Raw genomic sequence first — 24,865 nt, 5'->3', positions numbered from 1 at the left:
TTTGACAATTTAGAGGGTTGCAAATTCAGAAACCAAATTAGGAATGTGCCTTCATATTGTGAAGTAGAATGCTTCTTCAAGCAAGTGTGGGGTTCATAATTCCTCTTTGCTAGCAAGCTAACTTCTCCACAGCCTCACAATACTTGGTTATCTGAATATTTTACCCCATCCTACAACAAAGCCAAAACTGGCAACCTTCTCTCTCCCACCACCCAAATCTAGGCCCAATACTGGATGTCCTTCTATCCCCTCCAACATCCTCTAGCCTAGCTCCTCAAAAATAAGCCCCATATACCTGGAATCCTGTATTCATTTTCACCCCCAAAATGAATTGCTATATCAAGTCCTGCTACAATCCTCTGCCCTTGAAATACAGCACCACCTGTTTGCGCTCTCTCCTTAAATGAAGAACATATTCCACTTGCCTTCTCCTGACTAGCTCCCCTAGTATGTCTGTACTAGACAATGACAGATTTATTAACAGAGCTGTCGCACACACTCTAGTCGCTTTCCCCATCCCTTCTTTTTTCTTACACCCTCTCCCACTCACATTCCACCAGAAAATCTATCTTAGTATCCAGCCCCTTGCTGGTACCGACAAGGACTGCACTGTGTGGAGGAGCCGAAAGAACAGAACTGAAGAGAAGACAGAGGATCTGTCCGCCAAAAATACCTGACTGGTCTCAGGTCACTAAACTGTAGCAAGATATGGGTGAGTTTGTAGGCCTCCTTGCTATCAAGGACATTAGCAATGTGGGACATGCCTAACAGCTGAAATACAGTTAAAAAAAAGAAACAAAAGTCATTCCTGCCGCTTTTTTTCCCCACAGTTCTTGGAACTTTGAGGGGGCTTTGGTAAAAATGTGTACAACTTGTTGGCAATTCATAAAATGGAGATAAACTGGAGGGTATGGCTAAGATTTTGTTTTCCAGGGCTAAGGTTGATCCTACAGCAGGGTTGAGTGATCATCAAACCCAGTGTGAATTTCTGACCCATAGAAAAGAAGTGAGGCTCCACCGTACGTTCCAAACCCCTGGAACATCAGGCAGGACCCTTTGGTAGCTTTGCCCCCTAGCACATTATGTGAATGGTAAAGTGAACTAATGGAGGACCTCTCAAGAGACATTTCCAAACCATTGTAGTGGTGGCTTAGCAAGAAGATAAAGTTTGTGCCAACCATGAGTGCCTGAGAAAAACTATTGCTTATTGTTATTTTAATATTTGGAAGGCAGGGTGAAAACACTGAGAACTAGTTTTCTAATTTTGTTTAGTGCAATCTCTTCAGTGCATTTCCCCATGTCATCGCATGACCCATTATCTCAGGGACAGGATCCATCTTGGCATTGTCTCTACTGAACAAGTTACTTACCTTCGGTAGCCCCTTTTCTGGTGGATACACTAGCAACCTGTGGATTCCTCACATAATGAATTTTCCCCATGCGCCAGCATCCAACGGAAATTTTCGTCTAGCTCTGCACGTCGACGAGGATGTCACAACTGCCCGACTCCGACTGACGTCATCCAGGCAATAAGAGGTCCTCACCGGCGGGCTGACGTCAGTTTTCACCATTTTTTACGTGCCTTTGTGACAAACCAGTGACTACCAACAATACATAGCTGAAAAGAACTCCATAATACCATATACATAACTACAAAACTATATATATATATGGAAAATGTCACTTACCCAGTGTACATCTGTTCGTGGCATGGGACGCTGCAGATTCACATGCTGTGCATTATCCTGCCATCTAGTGTTGGGCTCGGAGTGTTACAAGTTGTTTTTCTTCGAAGAAGTCTTTTCGAGTCACAAGACCGAGGGACTCCTCCCTTTCAGCTCCATTGTGCAGGGGCGTCAACTCCATCTTAGATTGTTTTCCCCGCAGAGGGTGAGGTAGGAGTTGTGAGTATACTAGATGTGCCCATGCAATGGAGTAGGTATGTATGTACATAATGTGTATTAAAATAATATTTATTTACAAATTTAAAATTTTCATTCAACTAATAACGGCTACAGGCTCCCGGGGAGGTGGGAGGGCGCATGTGAATCTGCAGCGTCCCATGCCATGAACAGATGTACACTGGGTAAGTGACATTTTCCATTCGGTGGCAGGGGTAGCTGCAGATACACATGCTGTACATAAACTAATAAGCAGTAATCTCCCCAAAATGCGGTGGCTTAGCCTGTAGGAGTTGAAGTTGTCTGAAATAATGTTCTTAATACAGCCTGTCCTACTGTGGCTTGTTGCATTGCTAACACATCTACACAGTAATGCTTAGTGAATGTATGAGGCGTAGACCAGGTGGCTGCCTTACAAATTTCCGTCATAGGTATATTCCCAAGAAAAGCCATTGTGGCGCCTTTTGTCCTAGTGGAATGTGCTCTTGGTGTAATAGGTAGATCTCTTTTTGCTTTAATATAGCAAGTTTGAATACATTTAACTATCCATCTGGCGATGCCTTGTTTGGATATAGGATTACCTGCATGAGGTTTTTGGAAGGCTACAAACAGTTGTTTTGTTTTACGAAATTGTTTTGTTCTGTCAATGTAATACATTAGTGCTCTCTTTATGTCTAATGTATGTAAGGCTCTTTTGGCTACTGAGTCTGGTTGCGGAAAAAAGACTGGGAGTTCCACTGTTTGGTTTAGGAGGAATGGTGATATGACCTTTGGTAGAAATTTGGGATTTGTACGGAGAACCACTTTATGTTTATGTATTTGTATAAAGGGTTCTTGAATAGTAAATGCTTGTATCTCACTTACTCTTCTAAGTGATGTGATAGCTATTAGAAAGGCTACTTTCTAAGTCAGATATTGCATTTCACAATAATGCATGGGTTCGAATGGTGGGTCCATGAGTCGTGTTAATACAATATTAAGGTTCCACGAAGGTACTGGTGGTGTCCTTGGGGGTATGATTCTTTTTAGTCCCTCCATAAATGCTTTGATGACTGGGATTCTAAAAAGCGATGTTGTATGTGTAATCTGCAGATAGGCAGATATTGCAGTGAGATGTATTTTAATGGAAGAGAATGCTAGATTAGACTTTTGTAAGTGTAATAAGTAGCTTACAATGTCCTTTGTGGAGGCATGTAGTGGTTGAATCTGATTAGTGTGGCAGTAGTAAACAAATCTTTTCCATTTGTTTGCGTAACAATGTCTTGTTGTAGGTTTTCTAGCTTGTTTAATGACCTCCATACACTCTTGTGTAAGGATTAAATGTCCGAATTCTAAGACTTCAGGAGCCAGATTGTTAGATTGAGCGATGCTGGATTCGGGTGTCTGATCTGTTGTTTGTGTTGTGTTAGCAGATCTGGTATGTTTGGTAATTTGATGTGAGGTACTACTAATAAGTCCAACAGTGTTGTGCACCACGGTTGGCGAGCCAGGTTGGTGCTATGAGGATTAGTTTGAGTTTGTTTTTACTTAGTTTGTTGACCAGATAAGGAATGAGTGGGAGAGGGGGAAAAGCGTAAGTAAATATCCCTGACCAACTGATCCATAGTGCATTGACCTTGGATTGAGGGTGTGGGTACCTGGACACAAAGTGAGTTTGCTGGTGATCTCGACTGAGATTGTCGGCTAACTGGTTCTGAATGCCTGGGATGTATTGTGCTATCAGGCGAATGTGATTGTGAATTGCCCAATGCCAAATTGTTTCTGCTAGGAGACAGTTGTAACGAGGGTCCCCCCCCTTGTTTGTTGAGATAATACATTGTTGTCATGTTGTCGGTTTTGACAAGAATGTGTTTGTAGGCTACTAGTGGTTGAAATGCTTTTAATGCTAGAAACACTGCTAGCAGTTCCAAATGATTTATGTGAAGTTGTTTTTGTTGATTGTCCCATTGACCCTGTATGCTGTGCTTGTTGAGGTGTGCTCCCCACCCCATCATGGAGACATCTGTTGTGATCACAGCTTGAGGCACTGGGTCTTGGAATGGCCGCCCTTGGTTTAAATTTATAGGGTTCCACCATTATAGCAAGAAGTGTGTTTGGCGGTCTATCAACACTAGATCTTGAAGTTGACCCTGTGCTTGTGTCCATTGTTTTGCTAGGCACTGTTGTAAGGGCCGCATGTGTAATCTTGCGTTTGGGACAATGGCTATGCATGAAGACATCATGCCTAGAAGTTTCATTACAAACCTTAGGGGGTAGTGTTGGTTTGACTGTATGCTTGATGTTATATTTTGGAACGCTTGGACCCTTTGTGGACTTGGAGTGGCAATTGCTTTTTGTGTGTTGAGTGTTGCTCCCAAGTATTGTTGTATTTGGGATGGTTGCAGATGTGATTTCTGGCAATTTATAGAGAACCCTAGTTTGTGTAGAGTTTCTATAACGTATTGCGTGTGAAGAAGACACTGTTGTTGAGTGTTGGTTTTTATTAGCCAGTCGTCTAAGTATGGAAATATGTGCATGTGCTGTCTCCTTATGTGAGCGGCTACTACTGCTAGGCATTTTGTGAATACCCTTGGGGCTGCTGTTATCCCGAACGGTAACACTTTGAATTGATAGTGTACGCCGTGTATTACAAATCTTAAGTATTTTCTGTGAGAAGGATGGATGGGTATGTGAAAGTAGGCATCCTTGAGATCTAATGTTGACATGTAGTCCTCCTTTTTTAGTAAGGGAACCACGTCTTGAAGTGTTACCATGTGGAAGTGGTCTGACTTGATGAAGAGATTCAGTGTTCTGAGACCTAAGATAGGTCTTAACGTTTTGTCCTTCTTTGGAATTAGGAAATATAGTGAGTAGACGCCTGTTCCTTTCTGATGGTTGGGTACTAACTCTATTGCTTGTTTTTGTAATAGTGCTTGGACCTCTATTTGTAATACGTCTAAGTGTTGTTTGGACAGATTGTGTGCCCGTGGGGGCACATCTGGCAGGAAATTTGTGAATTCTATGCAATAACCATGTCCGATAATGGCTAGGACCCATGCGTCTGTGGTAATGTGTGTCCAGTTCTGATCGTATGCAGTAAGTCTCCCCCCCCACTGGTGATAAGTGTTGGGGTTTTGTGACATTGGAGTCACTGTTTGGTTTGGCTTGTTTTAGGTGTCTGGAACTTTCCCCTTCCTCTTGGGAATTGTCCTCCTCTATATGAGCCACGAAACCCTCCCCTCTGGTATTGTGCCTGATAGGTGGGTCTGGTTTGCGAGGTGGAAGGCTCTGTGGTTGCATTCGAAAACCCCCTCTAAATTTTGGCCGTGTCCGTGTCTTTCTTTAACTTTTCAATTGCTGTATCCACTTCCGGCCCAAACAATTGTTCTTGGTTAAAAGGCATATTCAACACTGCTTGTTGGATTTCTGGCTTGAATCCAGAGCTTCTTAACCATGCATGCCTGCGAATGGTTACCGCAGTGTTGACCGTTCGTGCTGCAGTGTCTGCCGAGTCTAGTGCGGACCTTATTTGGTTGTTGGATATTGCCTGACCTTCTTCCACAACCTGCTGGGCACGTTTCTGGTGTTCTTTGGGCAAGTGTTGTATAATGTGTTGCATAATGTGTTGCATCTCGTCCCAGTGTGCCCTATCGTAGCGAGCAAGTAGGGCTTGCGAATTAGCGATCCGCCATGGATTGGCTGCCTGTGCTGCCACTCGTTTGCCCGCTGCGTCAAACTTTCTACTCTCTTTGTCAGGTGGTGGAGCGTCTCCTGACGATTGAGAGTTTGCCCTCTTTCTTGCTGCTCCTACAACCACCGAGTCTGGTGTAAGTTCTTGTGTTATAAACACAGGATCCGTTGGTGGAGGCCTGTACTTCTTCTCCACCCTAGGCGTGATAGCCCTTCCTTTAACTGGCTCCTGGAATACCTGTTTCGCATGTTTGAGCGTACCCGGGAGCATTGGCAGACTCTGGTAGGAAGCGTGGGTGGATGCCAAGGTGTTGAACAGGAAATCATCCTCTATTGGCTCAAAATGCATTGCTACATTGTGGAAGTAGCTGCCCTGGATAGTACCTGGAGGTGACGGCTTTGTTGGGTAACAATCCGGACTGTTATCGGATACTGATGCATCATATAAGTCCCATGCATCAGGATCATCCTGTGTCATCCATGTATGTATAGGTGACTGTACTGGAGGTGTTCCCACTGGAGACAGTTGTGGCGAGTGTAGTGGGGAAGGTTGTGGTGAAAACCTTGGTGGTGGGGATTTTTCTCTGGCCACCTTCGCCTTCGGCTGCATTTCTGTCTCCTGAAATGCCAGTTTTCTTTTGGTTTTAATTGAAGGAAGAGTTTGTATTTTTCCAGTCTCTTTCTGGATATGCAACCTCCTTTGCGTATGGTCTGGTTCATCCATACTTATTTCCTGCTCAAACCTGTGTCTTTCAAGAATTTGGCTGGAAAGTCCTTGCTCTTCTGTGTAAGAGTTTCTTTTCGGCTCCGAAGCCGCTTTTTTCGGTACCGATGTTTCAGAAAATGTCTTTTTCGGTTCCGACAACCGGAGTCGGAAGTCTATCGGCAAATCTCTGGCCTTTTTCGGTGCCGATGTTTGGTCACCTTCTTTTCGATGGGTTAAGCCATGGCCTGCTGGCGGTGGCGTCCCCTTGGCCATAACGATCTTTGTGTGAGTTTTGGACGGGGCTGGTCTACTCACTGTTCTCTGCATCGTCGATGGTCGCTCACTCTCGGATTCGTCAGAGTCCGTCCCCTGGATGGAAATTCTTTCCTCCTATCCGACATCTAGTTGTTCTCTCGGTGTCAACACCATTTGCAGTCTTCTTGCTCGTCGATCACGTAGGGTCTTTTTAGATCGAAACGCTCAACAAGCCTCACAAGTATCCTCCCTGTGTTCTGGTGACAAACACAGATTACAGACCAGGTGTTGGTCAGTATAGGCATACTTCGAGTGGCACTTCGGACAGAAGCGGAAGGGGGTCCGTTCCATTAGTCTTTGACGATGGATGTGGTCGGGCCGACCAGGCCCCGCTGAAGTGCGGAAGCCCCGAAGGGCCGCTGGAGCGCTTCTGCTATCGGTGCCGATACAATAACACTATCCCGGTACCGAACGAGAACAATACCGTGGATTTTTCTATATTTAGCTAACTTTCACGGTTCGAAATACGGAGCGAAGAGGAACACGTCCGAACCCGATGGAGGAAAGAAAACAATCTAAGATGGAGTTGACGCCCATGCGCAATGGAGCCGAAAGGGAGGAGTCCCTCGGTCTTGTGACTCGAAAAGACTTCTTCGAAGAAAAACAACTTGTAACACTCCGAGCCCAACACTAGATGGCAGGATAATGCACAGGATGTGTATCTGCAGCTACACATGCCACCGAAAAAAAAAAATATATATATATATACACACACACACACACACATCTATATATACACATATATATACATACATACTGAGACTGTGACTGAGACTGAGACTGAGACTGTCCGCACGTACGTTCAAAACCCCGGCCAAATGGTTTGCCACTAAGCAAATCCGATGGTCCTGTGTCTAGGACCAGAGCCGCAGAGCTTCTCTGCAGAGAAGGTACGAACCCACTCCTCCGTTTGTTTATATACTACATCGCGGTAGTGTTGTCCGTAAGGACCTGGACAGACCGACCGCGAAGGGAAGGGAGGAAGGCCTTGAGAGCTAGACGTATCACCCGCAATTCCAACAGATTTATGTGAAACATCTGTTCCACTGGAGACCAATGATCTTTGATCTCCAGGTCCCCCAGATGAGCTCCCCACCCTAGAGTGGAGGCATCCATTATAACCGTGGCCACTGGAGGGGGTAGCGAAAACGGCTGACCTTGGGGAAGGTTGCCGCTCGCAGCCCACCATCGTAGATCCGCTGCAGCGTCCATGGAGATTTTTATCGACTCCTCGAGATCCCCTCTGTGTTGAAACCACTGCCTGCGGAGGCATCACTGAAGAGCCCTCATGTGCCAGCGTGCATGAGTAACCAACAGAATGCAAGAAGCGAACAGCACGAGCAGACGAAGGACCTTGAGGACTGGAACAACCACTCCATTCTGAAACATTGGAATCAACACCTGAATGTCCTGAATCCGCTGAGGAGGAGGAAAGGCCCGACTCAATGTTGTGTCCAGTACTGCCCCTATGAACAGGAGGCGTTGATGGGCTCTAGGTGAGATTTGGGCACGTTCACAGAAAAGCCCAGATCGAACAACAACTGGGATGTGATCTTCAGATGGTGCAGCACGATCTCCGGAGACTTGGCTTTGAGCAACCAATCGTCCAGGTAAGGGAATACCGCTATCCCCCTCCTCCTGAGCTCTGCTGCAACCACCGCCATCACCTTTGTGAAGACTTGAGGTGCTGAAGTAAGACCAAACGGAAGGACCGCAAACTGATAGTGTTGCGATCCCAACATAAACCGGAGATACTTCCTGTGCGACTCGAGTATAGGGATATGAAAGTAAGCATCCTGCAAGTCGACAGACACCACCCAATCTCCTTCGTTCAACGCCAAAAGTACCTGCGCCAGGGTCAGCATTTTGAATTTCTTCTGTTTGAGGAACCAATTCAAAATCCTCAGGTCCAGAATTGGTCTAAAACGACCATCCTTCTTGGGGATCAGGAAATATCTTGAATAACAACCCTGACCCCTCTCCTGCTCTGGGACCAACTCCACTGCACCTTTTGACAAAAGGACTAGAACCTCCTGTTGTAGCAACAGAAGGATGGGCGGGGATGGATGGGAGGAGGAAACTCCTGAAAGGGAAGGGCATAGCCTTTCCCCACAACATTGATGACCCAGGAGTCCGATGTTATTGACTCCCACATATGGAGAAAACGCAATAACATCCCCCCTACAGGAGATGAATGTGAAGGGATTGATGGAGGGCTATGGCTGCTTTCCCCGCTGCACCCCACCGGAGGAAGAGGAAGAGGCAGTATGCTGCTGGGTGGACCCTCTTGTACGAACCCTACCCTGCCCCTATATGATCTATAGGGGTGAGCAGCATTAGGTTGCTGTCCTGCTGACAGGAATCGCCCCCAAAAGGAAGAGCCACGTCCAAACCCCCAGAACCTCCTAAATTATCTTAAAGGAGTAGTGGTGGAAGCTTGCAAGCCCAAGGATCTTGCGGTATCCCTACTCTCCTTGAACCGTACCAAGGCAGAGTCCGCTATTGTTCCGAAGAGTTTGTCCCCATCAAAAGGTAAGTCTAGGAGGGTAGATTGTACATCGGAAGAGAATCCCGACGACCTTAACCAGGCCTGTCTTCTGGTCGCTATGGATGTGCCCATTGCCCTGGCCACTGAATCAGATGTGTCTAGCCCTGACTGGATGACCTGAGTTGCCACCGCCTGTGCATCAGCCAAAAGGCTCAGAACCTCCTGTGACAATCCAGTCTGAGCAGTCTTGGCCTCCTCCATTAGGGCATAGATGTATCTGCCCAAGACACAGGTTGTATTTGTCGACTTTAGGGCCATACTACATGAAGAGAAAGGTTTCTTCGCGGACTGTTCCATTTTCTTGGATTCTCTGTCTGACGGGGCCCCGGGAAAGGACCCGGGAGCTGTACGCGAAGAACATGAGGCTTGCACCACCAAACTCTCCGGAGTCGGGTGTTTTGAAATAAATCATGGCTCCCCAGGAGCCACTCAGTACCTTCTCGCTACAGATCTATTCATTGCTGCAGAAGACACATGCTTTTTCCCATGTCCAAGATTGGATCCATAAGTGCCTCATTAAAGGGGAGAAGCGGTTCCGCCACAGCTGAAGCAGGGTGCAATACCTCAGTGAGGATGTTAGTCTTAACTTCAGCAGCGGGAAGTGGAAGGTCAAGAAAATCCGCCACCTTCCTCACCACTGAGTGAAACGATGCCGCCTCTTCTGTGTACTCCCCCGGAGAAGCCAAGTCCCATTCCGGAGAAGTGTCCAGACCACTGGCGGATTCCAAGCCCTGTAAGTCCCCCAGGGGCTCTCCGATCTTACCCTCTTCCAGAAGCTGTCTCCTATAATCCTGCTCTTCAAGCAGTCAAAGAGCTTTTCTCCTGGAGCCCAGTCTGGCCTCAATTCTTTGAATCGACAAGGCGTTTATCGACGCCGAAGACCTTGGCTGGCGTTGATCATCGGATCCATCCGACGCCGGATCCATCCGCATCGGTTGATGGACCACCCTCTCCGGCATCGATTGAAGTTGAGGCGAAAACATCAGCGCCGGGGCAGCAGAAGTCGTCGGTGTCACAGGCCTTCTAAGCGACGCCACTGGTACTGATGCCGAACCAGCACCTCCCACAGGCCAGAAAAGCATGAAGGGTGTCGGTCTGCACGGAGCCGGAACACCCAAGTCAAATGCCATAGGACCCGAAGGTCCAGCAGATCCACCGCCCGGGGCCATGTGGGCGAAGATATTAAACATTGCATTAAAAAATTCAGCTGGATCCGTACCTGGCGCCGGGAACGCCGGGAACGCCGGGTCCTCCTGCGGCGCCGGTGCTTGTGGTGGAACAGGCGTCGTCTCGGGTACCTTAATGCGCCGGTGAGACATCCAGACTCCGATGAGCTTCAAACAGATGGCGCTGGAGAAGCAGGAGGTGTCGACGGCTGAGGTGTCAAAGTCTGGCTAACTTCCCAACCCGCAAGGCGCCGAGCCAACGGTGACATCGAGCCGTACTGGTCCTTACTCGACCGACATCGTGAACCATGCCGGCGCCGGGAGTCATGACGACGCCTCTTATGAGACTTCGAAGACTTAGAAGAAGATCTTCGATGATGATGTTTCTCCTTCTTCTTCGACTTCGCCAAGAATAACTTCGCTTCCCGTCCTTTGGAGTTCATCTGCTGACATGAACCGCACTCCTTGAAATCATGATCGGAACTGAGACACCACAAGCAATCGTTACGTGGATCCTTAATCGACATACGGCCACCACACTCCATGCAGAGTTTAAACCCAGATTTTCGTGGCTGAGACATTATTAACTAAGTATCACTACAAAGATATACAGTTGCACCCTGGAACCTCGAAGAAATAACCATCACTCGAAGGCACGGAAAAAAGGGAACTGACGTCAGCACGCCGGCGAGGACCTCTTATTGCCCGGATGACGTCAGACAGCGTTGCGTGGGAGTCGGGCAATTGTGACGTCCTCGTCGACGTGCAGAGCTAGAAGAAAATTTCCGTTGGATGCTGGCGCATGGGGAAAATTCATTATGTGAGGAATCCACAAGTAGTTGTATCCATCAGAATTGGAATTTTATTGAGAACCCATGTTCAGCAGATGCCATTATAGCTAAAAGATGCAAGGATGTGTTGTGCCTGTTGGAAAAACAATTCTTTGACCCAATTACCCAGGTACTTTAGAGCACAGATATAGAAGCACTTCATACTAGTATCCCACAAGATGTCATCTTGCCTCATGACTCCCAATTCATTTATTATGGAGTGTGCCACCACAGTATGTAGGGATAATTATTTTGTTTTAGGACCACATTATATCTCCACATTGAAGGGCGATTTATGGAAACTGCAGAGCTAGAAGAAAATTTCCGTCGGATGCTGGCGCATGGGGAAAATTCATTATGTGAGGAATCCACAAGTAGTTGTATCCATCAGAATTGGAATTTTATTGAGAACCCATGTTCAGCAGATGCCATTATAGCTAAAAGATGCAAGGATGTGTTGTGCCTGTTGGAAAAACAATTCTTTGACCCAATTACCCAGGTACTTTAGAGCACAGATATAGAAGCACTTCATACTAGTATCCCACAAGATGTCATCTTGCCTCATGACTCCCAATTCATTTATTATGGAGTGTGCCACCACAGTATGTAGGGATAATTATTTTGTTTTAGGACCACATTATATCTCCACATTGAAGGGCGATTTATGGAAACTAGTTATACCCAAAGTCTGGCGAATCTGTATGTGTACAGATTTGAAATGCAGCACATCTACAATCTATCCAATCCATATAACATTAAATTATAGATATGATATAGGGGCAGCATTTTGAATATTTTAAGAGTGACCCTGAAGGGCTGTAAGTTCACCGACTGGGTAAATCCACTGGACCTACATCTCGCTTTACAAGCACATCTAGCCATTCAAGCCTACTCTTGTGGACAATTGATCATCATAAGAAAAAGCAATCCTATCCACGGAAGCCTACAATAAGCCTAGTTAAGTTTGATTCAACAGCCATCACCCCTAGGCATTGAGGTAGAATTCATCTTTCAGCCAATTCTTGAGATCAAGAAGTAACTGGTCTTCCCTACAGAGGATTTAAAAAAGGAAACAAAAAACCCCAGTGACATGGCCTATCCCAGAGACATAATACATACATCGAATAAAATAGCAAGGAACAAAAACGGAGCAACCCTTCTTGAAGACACTGTAAATGATCCAACCAAAAGAATGACATCCAAATGTGACCTACCTACATTTTCTTCCCCGAATTATCCAGTCTTTTTGATTCCCTATCTGGGAGGGAGGTGGGGGGGATGCGGTAGGGAATGCGCCAGAGGAAGAAGAAGAGGAAGCATGGATCACAAGGCTCTCAGGCGTGGGGTGTTTGGTGAGGTATTTTGGGTCGGTTGGCGCCGGCCGATGGCGGGGGGCAATCTTCCTATTCACAGGAGCCCCTGTGCTGGGTCTGGACCAAGTACCCAAAAGGACGTCAGTCAGTGCCTCATTAAAGGGTAGAAGGGGTTCTGATGTGGAAGACCCCGGCTGAAGCACGTCGGTTAGGATATTAGGCATAACCTCCACAGAAGGTAGCTCAAGGTCCAAGATCTCAGCCGCCCTTCTCACCACCATGGAGTATGTGCTGCCCTCCTCCGTAGCCATGGTAAGGGGAAAGAGATTACCAGTGGCAGGGGAGGTGTCTAGACCACTGGCGTCACACAAATCCTGCACCCAGTCCATTTGGGGGTTAAGCTGGTATTCTAAAGGGTCCAGCGGCCCCTTCTAATCTCCCCATATCCATACCCATACGTGTAAGGGTCTGGATCAACCCTGGGCCCAGGAGAGCCCATAGAGAACGGAATCGGCATCGAGCGACGTCGTTCCGGCTCCAGGCCGTTGAGTATGAGAATAGGGTCGACATCGATTGTGGGCCCAACCGACATCGGTAGCGTCAACGTCTGACCTGTCGCTGGGGAGGGTCGCGGTGGCACGATCGGCATCAGGGCAGATCAGAAATTGGATCTGGAGGAGCCCTCCAGAGCCGAAGTGGACCACTTCGAACCCAAGGGGGCCTCACTGACTCACCTGTGCCTGAGGGCACCGAAGGTGGGTCGGTCTGCCCAAAAATCAGGTGCACTGCCATGTAAAACTCCTTTAGTTGGGCAGGGGTGGCTGCGGCTCCCAGGAGGTTGGGGAAGCACGGGGCGGACCCGGATGGAGACTCCGAGGACGGAGGCCTAGAGCGTTGATGCTCTTCCCTTGCCATATAGTTCGAGCAACGGGGTGAAGTCGAAGAATGTTTGTTCTTCTTGGACTTCTTTTTCTAATGACCCGAATGTTCCAATGACTTCGAGGACGAAGACTGGTGGTGACTCCGTGGCCAATCTCGAGACCTTCCTCTCGAACGGGACGGTGAGCACCATTTAGTCGAGTGATGGGCCGCCATTAGCTTTAGGGACCGCTCACTCAAAGCTTTTGGGTTCTTGGCCCGACACTTGGAGCACGACTTTGGGTCGTGGTCGTGATCGTGCCTCGTCAAAATCGTTCGACAAAAATGTCGTCATAGTCAAAAATTGACTGAGGAAGTTCCTTTCCGGATCTGCGCATAGGCTGGAGCGGAAAGAAAAGAACTGACGTCAGCGTGCTGGGGTGGCGCCTATATATGACTGCAATGTCATCACAGCACCACCGACGCATGTGGAGTCGACTGACGTCACCTGACAGCACAAAGAGGTACTGCGCAAAGAAAAAATCTCTGGATCCAGTCTGACGCCTGGGGGAACTCAAAAGGTAAGGAATCCGCAACTAGAAGTCTCTATCAGATAATGCATCACGGAACACTGTAGTGATATACCGTGCAGAGGAGCCAACAGCAAATTTACCATTAATGCTTTAGAACTAGGACACAGTGAATATGATATGTAATGTACTATAATTGAAAGATTACACCCATCCATAGAAACAAATCAGGCTAGTGCAACATTCTTTTTTTTTTAAACAATGTTGTCTGTTAGTAATAAAACAACATGGTATTAATGATGAAATCCCATCAATACAACAAACCGAGTAATTATCTATGCAGGCCCGTGCATTTTTTAAATATTGTGAACATTTTTACACTCTGCCCACTTTAGCATATATGTCTTCATACCTTTATTAACCATTAAGGGGCATTATTACGCCTATTAACATTTGATCTTTACCATAAAGTCCTTTTTCCCGGCAGTGACTCTAGTAACGAGTTGTTTTTTCCCAAAGTCATTATGTATTCAGAAAAAGCTTGAAGGATAGGACTTAATGTGTTTATCTATATTGAGTATCCCATTTAGATTTTGATCATGACATGCTCTGACAAAAACATAGAATGAGCCAGCATCGAACTAGTAGTTTTGTGGTGTATTCAGGCCTTACACGTGATGAGTCCGGAGTGTAGAATGCCCTTATGGATGCCTGATTAACGAGCACTATAGCCACTGACAGCTCATCCATGAAAGCATTCCAGGGCAGCAGGGGCCCGCAATAGCTACTCTGACGCAGAATATGTGACAAAAAGGTAAACGAATGGCCACACTTTGATGTAGCTCCCCTTTTTGGCTTAATAAGGTATTTACTACTTTCCTCCTCCGTTCCAACCAGCCCTGTAGAGGCTTGTTTTGGTTCCCAGCTTCTCCTCTGAGAGTCACTGATACCATTTAATATGGGAATTAGCTGGAAAACCACAGACTAAGAACTTTTACCATGATATTCTCACTCACAAGAACACAGAGGCGCAGGGTGCACTTTTCTTCTTGCAAAGTAAGCTGGTTCTCACCTGCAGAAACAACTGGTGACTTTTTATGCCTATTATAGGTAATATTCAACTTGTATGTTTTGGAAATTCTTGCTTATTGGATTCACCCATAATGTCCTGCCTAGAGTGGCACTCATCTAGGTGTAGCCTCATTACATATTTCTGTGTCTTTGTTTCCTTACATGTTGTACCAGGTGGTGGCTCAGATACCCACTACTAGAATCCAGTAACTAGTTAAGTATTCTCTCTGTTTTCACCATTTTTGCTCGTCTATCACATCTCTCACACACAGACCATAGGGGTATAAATTTTATACAGCAGTACTCCAATAGATTTTCCTGAAGAATGCTCCAACACTTATTCTGACTTATACATGCGGAATGAAACAGATTGACCTAATGTCAGGGTAGAATTATATCCTTTTTTTTTTTTTTTAACAATTACCAACTAGCAACGAGAATATAGCAACTCATGCGTTTTAAGTGATTCCCTACTTTTTTTTTATCCTTTACCAACTTTAAAAAGAGTAAGGACACCTTGAGAGCGTGGTGACATGTCTAAGAGAGGCCACTCATAAGGAAACAACTCCCAATGGGTGAGCAGGGGCCCTATGATGAAGCATGCCACCTTTGAGTGGGTAAGGGGTTCACTGTGTTTTTAACAAAACAGTGTGGAAACAAAATAGCTGGGAAATCTTGGATGGTTTATGCAGACACCACAAACTAATGGCATTGATTCATAACAACTATAACAGGATCTTCTTTTAGCCTCTAAATGACTTTTGGTTAAAGTGTTGTATTCCAACTATCGGCACCAGGTAGCTTCATTGCTGTTTATACATTTTTAACCATCTTAAAAGAAGTTTCTCAAATCACCTCAACACATTAATTTCATCCACATGGAAAGCAATTGCCGGACCACACAACCCTGTGGAAACAAGCCCTTGCTTTACAGATTTGTGTTCTATACAAGAGAATAGAAGATTAATTCTCACCATTGACTCAAAGCCCCAGTGCATGCCTACCAGGCTTCCATGTATGTGTTTACTTTGGCCATGTTACTGCTCAAGAGATCTGGAGAGACAGAGCTTCCTGGAGAAAAGCTTTAACTATAAGGGAACACATTTAACCAACCATTTATCATTTTCAGTAATTTTAACAATTTATGCATGTTTACGTCTCTTCTAAGTTTAAGCTTTCTGAATATTAGCTAACGTTTTCATTATGTTCTGCTCACTGCCTCATATGTAGTAGCAGCCTTGAGATTGGCAAAGCTAAGGAAGAGAATCATTGCGTTCTAGTCAAACACAATCTGTGAATAAGTCAGTGTGCTGTCAGAGTTCAGAAACAGTATTTGAAGGATCAATTTTGCCCTCACTTGCAACTGACAAGTTAATTTCTTACATCATGGAATCAATGAACATTTTGTAGTTAATATGTTTACAGGTTTCGATAATTAAAGGAACTTTGTGTGTGTTCAAGGTGAATATTAGCCTTTATTAACACAGAAATACACAACATACAGAGGATAAGCCACGAAAGTGGTCGGTGGATGTCAAAGTTCTTGACAACAGTACAGAATCTGCTTCACAAAATCAAGAGCGCTAGCAGGAGATTCATCGCAAGAGCAGGGTTCCTGAATTTTGGTACACCTCCATTTCTGACAAGCCATTTCCAAATGGATCTATCATAGTCATTCTGAAACAAATAGTCTTCTTTGCATAATTTAATGAGAGATGTTATAATTATCAGGATTTTAAAATCCTTAACTGAGGAGAAACAAAACCCACAATTTTAAAACAAATATACTAAATCAGTTTGAAAAATGTGAGTATTTTGTGTATATACTTGAGAGCTTATATCCTGTAATTGTCTTAATTTTGTACCTGTAACGAGGGGAAAGGTGATCACTTTTTTGGATGAAGTTCCTAGGAAGGAACAAAACGCGTTGGCTGGGATTGGAATAAAAGTTTAATAAAGGAAAATTTTAAAACATGCCTAAAGTATCAGATAAAAGTTATTCCTAATTGATTAGCATCCTCAATGCTGTGATAAGTGGAAATAGCTCAACATACAGCATATAATCGGATCAATATGTGAATCTAGGATAAGTGTGCGTGCTTTCCTCATGACTGAAAAATTTGGTGTAAATGGTTGATAGCAGTCGCAACCAGAGGACTGGGCATGACACCTTTAAATTAGACTGTGAACTGGCCTGTGTGGCTCAACTTAATCGCAAATGCGTTTTGGTGTTACATACTAAATTACAACTTTTTGATCACAATTGGCATAAAAATATGATCATGATCATGCTAGAGGAATGTAAAGCAGCTTATCATCACCAGGCATTTAATCATGTACAGACACAGACGGTAGTGCCGCTACTTCCACATCCCATCCTGTTTAGTGTGCGTAGCTGAACAAAGCAGACACTGCTCGGTGATGGGACTTGCTGACACTCAAACTAAGCACAAGTAATCCACAGAGGGCAGATTCCAAAATAATTGGAAACTGCATCTTCACTTTTGTTTTGAAAAAATATCTTTCTTCAATGGAATAATGAGTGACAAAACATAGTCTATTGCACTGACTGTAAGCATATCAAATCTGCCTTAACAAAGGGTATCTAAATCATATATTTCCAGATAAACTTTCGGACACAAAATTGTACATGCTATTCTTCTCGAAGTATTATTTCATTGAAGAAAATCAGTGGGAGTAAAAAAAATAACTCAGCATTCCTCACCTTCTGAATGCCCCCATTCTCCTCCACCAGTGGAGGGAGCGGACTGGAGTTGTTGTTCGAGGATGGTGGTTCCACATTGTAGCTGCGAAAACAGCAAAACAAGGAACCAAAGATGCTTCGATGCCTCTGCTTCTTCAAGCTGATATTACATTGAGAAACTGCAAAACAACAAAATACAGTTACTTAGGTGCATGCAGCAAATCACTGACTCTTCACTTTCTACTGTTAGACTTAACCGATATTGTGCAGCAGTTCCTAATCTTGGCTTTTGTGGACCCCAAGTGAATGGACGCTGGGGACCTCTTGCCTAAGCAATTTCCACAGTTCCAACCTTAAAATAACACACAAAAATACAGAAATAGGTATACATCAAACAAATGCACAAAATATAAAATATTTTAATTCACAACACACAAAATATTAAGAAAAAAATAATTTTAATGTAAGGGTTGGAGCTTTTCAAAATGTAGTTTTATTTCTAAAATGCTTACATACGCTAGAATCTAACTTATCACTATCTTATTTGCTCTTAATTCATACTCAGTTTATGTTGGCAGTGATGTTTAAAGATCAAAACAGACCTCGGCTCTTAGTGCCCATATGAACATTTCTATCTATTTCAAATACCTTTCAGAAACACGCAACTTTTCGGTCACAAAACGAAAACCTTTTTAGGAATGTTTTTGCTTGCTTCTCATTTTTAGTCATACAATCGCAAAAAAAGGATACGCAGCTCGCAACATAGATGCGCAATATCAGTAAATTGTTCATGCTTTCTTGAATCCACAGGCCAAACACCCTTAAAGTGCGCCTCACAGAGCCACCGCACTCTGCTCCAGACAGGATACAAGTGCTTTTGAGGAGATGCCTGGATTCCAAAGGCTATCACTTGATAAATCTTTACCTCACCATCTCCAGTAATTTAACAGATTTGGAAAACAAATCTGATGTCTCACCTCTGCCTAAGCATAAGGACTTAATTTAAACCTGCTGTCTCTTAACCCTTTAATGCTAATTTCCCTCAGCAGTGCTGAGCCCTTTTTTTGGCTATTTGGGTTAGTTCACGCTTAGTTTGTGCACATAAGCTATCCACCCCAAATATGTGTCCTTTTTATCCCTAACATCCTGGGGATTCAAAAGGCCCCCAGAGGTTTGTGGATTCCCCTGGACAGGGCTGAGAAAATAGGCAATATTTTTAGTTTTATTGAGAAAGGTAAAGAAAAAGTACTCCAGATAAAAGGGTCTGTCTTTTCCATATAAATGGCATCCACGAATGGTTTGCTGTACTAAAGCCACCATCTTCCAAGCTTTCAAGAACATGCAGAGCTGAATCAAAAAATAATATTGTACCACAGAATTAGCATATTTCTAAGAGGTAGCCTATTTTCCCTGTTTTTGAGCTATCAGCCTTCTTCCTGTGTGTTATGGAAACCAGTGTGAAACCCATGGGTGATGCAGAAACAATCTAGATTTCTGAAAAATAGGCAACATTCTAAATTCAGCAAGGGGTCATATGTGCAGATCTCTCAAGGTTTTCCCAAGCAAAATAACTGTTGCTTTTTTTTTTTTTTTTAAATGAGTAGGAAAAAACAGGCATTTGTGACATTTTCATTCATAACTTTTTGTCACAATGGCAGATTGACAAAAGCAATATAGCATTACGTCTGCTAGACCCTTCTAGTTGCGGGAATATATAGGGTTTGTAGGTTCTCCAAGACCCCAAGGTACCCAGAAAAAACAACTGAGCTACACTGTACAATGGTTTTTCATGAAGTACCAAATATAGACCATTTCTTACAGCGAAATAGGCAGAGTGAAAAATGGGTATCAAGGAAACTTATGTATTTCTGAAATGGACACAAGATAAAGCTTTTAGGAGCATTGGTTATTTGTACATCTATGAATTTGTGGGTACCCGTACTAGCGTGTGATTTGGAGGGTATTTTTCAAAATGTCATTTTTCTTATACACTGGCTTACATTTGAAAGGCACAAATGCAGCGAAGTCCAATTGGTAATAACAAATGTTCTACCATTCTATGCTCCCACAAGTGTCCAGATAAAAATGGTATCTCACTTGTGTGGGTAGGTCAAGTGCCCGCAACAGGAAACGGCCCAAAATGCAAAATGGAAGCAGCACATTTTCCTACCGAAAACAGGCCTTCTTTTTCCGATGTGGGTAGCTCAAGATTTTGGATCCGAGCTTAGCTTGCACCTTGGGAAATCTAGCCAACGTGTATGTTTTTGGAAACTTAGACACCTAGGGGAATCCACGGTGGGCTGACTTGCGTGGCTTTCACCACCTTTTTATTTACCCAGAATCCCTTGCAAATCCCAAACTTTGACAAAAAAAAAAAAAACTAAGCATTTTCCTAAAATTTCTGTGATTGAATGTTCTGGAATATGCAGGGAGCCACAAACTTCCTTCCAACCTGCATTCCCCCCAAGTCTCTTGATGAAAATGGTAGCTCACTTGTGTGGGTAGATTTAGTGCCCGTGAAAGGAAACAGCCCAAAACACAACATGGACGCAGCACATTTTTCCAATTAAAATTGACTCTCTCCTTCCAATGTGGGTAGCTCTAGATTTTGGACCCTAGCTCAGCTGGCACCTTGGTAAACCTAGCCAACCTGCACATTTGGGAAAACTAGACAGCTAGAAGAATCTAGGGTGTGTTCACTTGCGTGGATCCCATTAGGTTTTCATTTTACTCACAATGCTCTGCAAACCTTCAACTTTGCCTAAAACCATGCATTTTCCTTACATTTCTGTGATGGTAACTTCCGGAAAATGCAGGTATCTACAAAATTCTTACCATCCAGCACTGTACACCTGTCCCAATAAAAACAATGCCCCACTTGTGTGGCTGGACCTAGTGCCGCAACAGGAATAGATCAAACCAAGGCCAATGGAAGTCCTTGTGTGAAGACCCTATTGGCCACAGTTGGATCCGTTCTGGTCACTGGCACTAGGCCCAGCCACAAAAGTGGGGCAGAGTTTTTATCAGTACTGATAGAGCAATGCTGGGTGGTAGGAATTTTGTGAATTCCTGTGAATTCTGGAAATTTCCATCACAGAAATGCAGGGAAAATGAGTCACTCCTGGCAAATTCGGAGGTTTGCAGGGCACTGTGGGTAAGAAAATGGTGTGGGGCTCATGTGAAGCACACCACCATGGACTACCCCAGAATTCTAGTTTTCAGAAGTGTCTGGTAGGTTCTTGCAGGCGGTTGCCTACCCAAGCTCAAAAAGTGCAGCCGTTCACTACTGCAACTAGGATGATATTGGGAGTTGTTCAAGCTCTCCTGTCCCATATGAAAAATCAACACCCCAAAGTGTCAAATATCCTCTTGCTTGCATTGGGATGAGATGCTTTAGTCAGAAGGGGGAGACAGTTGCCCTCTTCAGTTGGGGTGGGGGCATAACCATGCCCATACTTATGGGCAGTCCTCATCCCTCCGTTTTTAAAAACGATTTCCTGGTGTCTAGTGGGCTTCCTGCACCCCCAAGGGGCAGATCTCAGGTAATTATTCCATCTATGTCCTTTTTTTTATGGTTTGTGGGCACTGCTATGCCCATTCCGGCCAGCCCCCTCGCCCTAAACTTAAAAAAATAAAAAAATAAAATACCTGGTGCCTCATGGGCTTTTTGCCCACCCCATCCTTCCCAAACTTAGGTTGCAAGTCGGGGCTACTGACTCACCTGTCCCCACAGGGGAGCGGTTCCCATTTATGTGGCTTGGGGGTGTGGCCATATCAATTGTAGGCAGCTCCACCCCTCTTTTATAATAAAAAAAAAAAATCCCTGGTGTCTAGTGCGCTTTCTGCCCCCCTCCCGGTGGGAAGATCAGGGGGCAATAATCCCGATCTGCCCCCCAGGAGGGGCAGAAAGACTGTGCCTATTTGTGTTTGAGGGACAGGGCATAGGCATGCCCATTTTGGGCCGCACCCACCCCTATGTATTGAAAAAAAAATAACCCCTGTGCCATGTGGGTTTTCTGCTTCCACAAAACCCCCGCCCCCAGGGAAACCAGGTCGAGGGCTGTTGCCCCCATCTGCACCCTGAGCGGCAGAAAGACTGAGTTGGCCAAATAAACCTGGGGGGAGGGGTGGTAGCAAAAGCCCTTGCGCAAGGGGCCGTTCCCCTCTCCCTAGTGTCTAGTGGTGGATCCCTGCTTGGGGTTCACCCTCCTGCGGCGATCCCAAAGCAGGGATCCACTAGGAAAGAAACCCCTCTTTCCAATTATACCTCTTCCGTCTGCCTTGGTGCTCGGGTATCTGAGATAGCCCCACGATCACACAGGCAGTGAAAGTGAAATAAGTCGAACAGCTCATTTTACATTTTCATGAGAGCTGATTGTCATTTCACTGAAAAAAATATAAAACAGCCTTGGTTGCTGGGGAAACTCTTCCCCAGCTCCCAAGGCTGTTTTTTGCAGCAGGAAATCCCCCTGGTGCTTGCACCAGGGGGACTTCCTGGGCGTGTGCGGAGGACCGAAGAGGTTAACATTACTTTCCCACCCCCCTGGCTACTCTAAAACACCCAATATCTGATTTAACGAAATAGAAGAACAATACATGAACACAATTATTTTTTCAGGCTCTACTTACAAATCAAACACACTCCCTGCTGAACTCAGTGTAGCTGACACCCTTTGCTTCCTTTACCGTTTTATGTCATCAGTAAGTTGATTAAGAACTTTCCAGGCTTATCTCTGAATTTATTTGTAACACAAAGGTTAAGATTTCCTTCTCAGCTGTAAAAGCATGTGTGCATAAAAAACATTATTTAGTAACATGGGGAATACCAGTCTCAGCTAGATACATTTACTTACAAGAAAACAGACAGGCAGGAGCAGTTTAATTAGATGACAGCTCAAACCAGGGGTGGGAATGGCAGTGGCCAGAGGAAGGCATTCAAGACCATTTTGCAGCCAATGCTCATTGCACATACATTGAACAGAGCCAAAGAAGCCAAGGAGTTGTTGGTATGTTTTAGGTCTGGCTTGAAGGTGCCGCTGTCGCCAGACATTACGTGATCAACAGAAAAACAGCTTTAAGAAGCAGTGCTGAGAGAGAAGCTTTGGGTCCACCCATGCGTTGATTTACTTAAGCATAGCATTTAATTGGGCATAAGCTGCATGCTTCCACTGAAAAAAGAGTGCTTGTCTTGCAATTTTCGTTCCATACAGAAGTACAAAGTTGGTAGGATGATAAGGCAAAGAATCAAGGTTAGAGGCCTGATCATTTTTTTATGAATATTTATGACAAAGACAGCAATATTTATTGAGAAAAAGCATGTTTAAGCAAGGAGCCACTAAAGAGTGGACTGTTATTTAACAGTATTACACCCTGCAGACTGACACTGAGTTAAATGGCATCTCACAGAATCCTACTAGTGGGCAAATGTTTTGGTATTGGTTACCCCCTCTGACAAACTCTGGGGGTAGAAGAGTTGCACCATGGTAACTTGTGAGACCCTTTTAAAAGGTGTTGTATTTTCTTATGCCAACGGTAATTTTGAGTATTTTTTACAATTTTATAACTGACTGATGGTAGCCTTATGGAAAGCTTATGCTCAATTCAGTAGGCCTGAGTTAAACCTCTGTGTTAAAGCTACAGACAAATTTGTGTTACATGGAATATCACAGATTACTGCAGTAGGCAAGGGTTTTTGTGATGGTCGCCGGACAAACCCTGGGAGTAGAAACCTAGTTTACCACTCTTACAAAATGTTGTATAGGGTTTTGCCAGCTCTATTTTCATTCACATTTGCAAGTTTATTATTGTATGCCCGATGGTTCTCTTGTGAGAAAGCTTAAGTGTAATACAGTAGGACTCAGTTATGGTGCTAAAGGGTACAAGCATGACTAGTGTCGTAGGCCATCGGTTTAGTTTGAAAGGTTCTGAAAAAGCAGTACATGCCGCTACTAGCCCAATCAGAATTGGAAGTGACCACTCATAATCAGGGCCGAAGTGGGAGGATTTTATTACAAAAAACTTTTGTAGAATTAGAGTGCTGAGATGCAGAGACTATGGTTATAACCGCCATGGTGACTATCCCATGTCAGGTTGACATATCAGTGATCAACTGATGCATTTGACATTTTCCCTATCTGGCAGAGCCAGGAGAGGGGTGGGAATTTTGGGGAAGAATCGTGGGAGATTTGGGGTTGAAGTTGTATAATACCTGTTGATCTATTGATATTTTATGATTATCGTTCTTCTCCAGCTGCACTTGATAAGATGGGTCTGCAGAGCCGCAATTTTGTTTTGCATAGATACCTTAAAGTCACATGTGAGCGCTACAATTCTAGTCACAGCATGTTTGGATGTAGAACATGATTTATGTGGAAATTATATTATGATCGTCAGGAGTACACAGCTTTCAAATAACAGGGAAAGACAGGGATGTCAATTTCTCATTCATTCTGCACAGTATTCATTACCCAAGACACTGCCCATGGATACTAGAATATCCGTTTAACAATTCTACATGTAAGAAACAAATTATTTAATTGTGCCCGTAGCCAAACATCGATATGCACAGCAGATAACTACAACCCCTTATAATGCAGTACGGGGAGGAATACTTAGTAGTATGAAAATGAAAAATTAATGCAGACTATAGAAATACACTTTATGGGAAGTTGCCTTTGTACATAGTTAATTGCCATTAGCCTGATTCTGTTTACCTTGAAGGCCTGCATGGGGCTTGGACACTAATTGGAATATGATTCGTCATATTCTCCGTTATACATTGGCGTTATTGTGCAAAGCCCATCACATAGCTGATTTGTATCTATTCTGCATTACACTGTATATAATATCGGCCACTGTTGTTTTATTTGTCTATTATGTAACTTAGTAAAGCTCTCTCACGCCCCTTTAGGTCTAGATCGCTATAAAACCACAATAAGTAAATAGCACACGTCTACTAATTTGTTTTTAGACACCCAAGTACATGGAGTACAGAAACATTGCATTACAACAACGAACATTACATTTTTTAAGAGTTATTACAGAGACATCTCCGTGGATTTTAGACCGTGTCGATGCACTTCTCAGGGATAACGGTGACTAGATTTCTCCTGGGTAAAAGTTACAAAGCAAAAAAGTAAGCATGCACAGTTACTCCAATGTATATAGCTAAACTGTTTTAATGGCGGTGATGTCCGAGCCTTTTGCAATCTGGGCAGATGGACCTAAGTGCACTGTGGAACCCTATCGGTGAAT

The 24,865-nt window shown here is 44.4% G+C and overlaps 1 protein-coding gene across 2 annotated transcripts in view; it reads right to left on the bottom strand.

Annotated features, from left to right (window-relative positions):
* CTDSPL (CTD small phosphatase like) overlaps positions 1-24,865 on the bottom strand; it is a 398,245-nt gene that overhangs the window by 235,370 nt on the left and 138,010 nt on the right. For both annotated transcript variants that reach the window (XM_069211054.1, XM_069211053.1), the window contains exon 2: positions 17,633-17,790. In XM_069211054.1, coding sequence (XP_069067155.1) covers positions 17,633-17,790 — 158 coding nt within the window. The remainder of the gene's footprint in view (positions 1-17,632; positions 17,791-24,865) is intronic.

Source organism: Pleurodeles waltl, chromosome 10 (assembly GCF_031143425.1).
Source record: "Pleurodeles waltl isolate 20211129_DDA chromosome 10, aPleWal1.hap1.20221129, whole genome shotgun sequence".
NCBI classification, from domain to species: Eukaryota; Metazoa; Chordata; class Amphibia; order Caudata; family Salamandridae; genus Pleurodeles; species Pleurodeles waltl.
The sequence above is the reverse complement of the archived record's forward strand: the minus strand, read 5'-3'. Positions and strand labels throughout refer to the sequence as shown.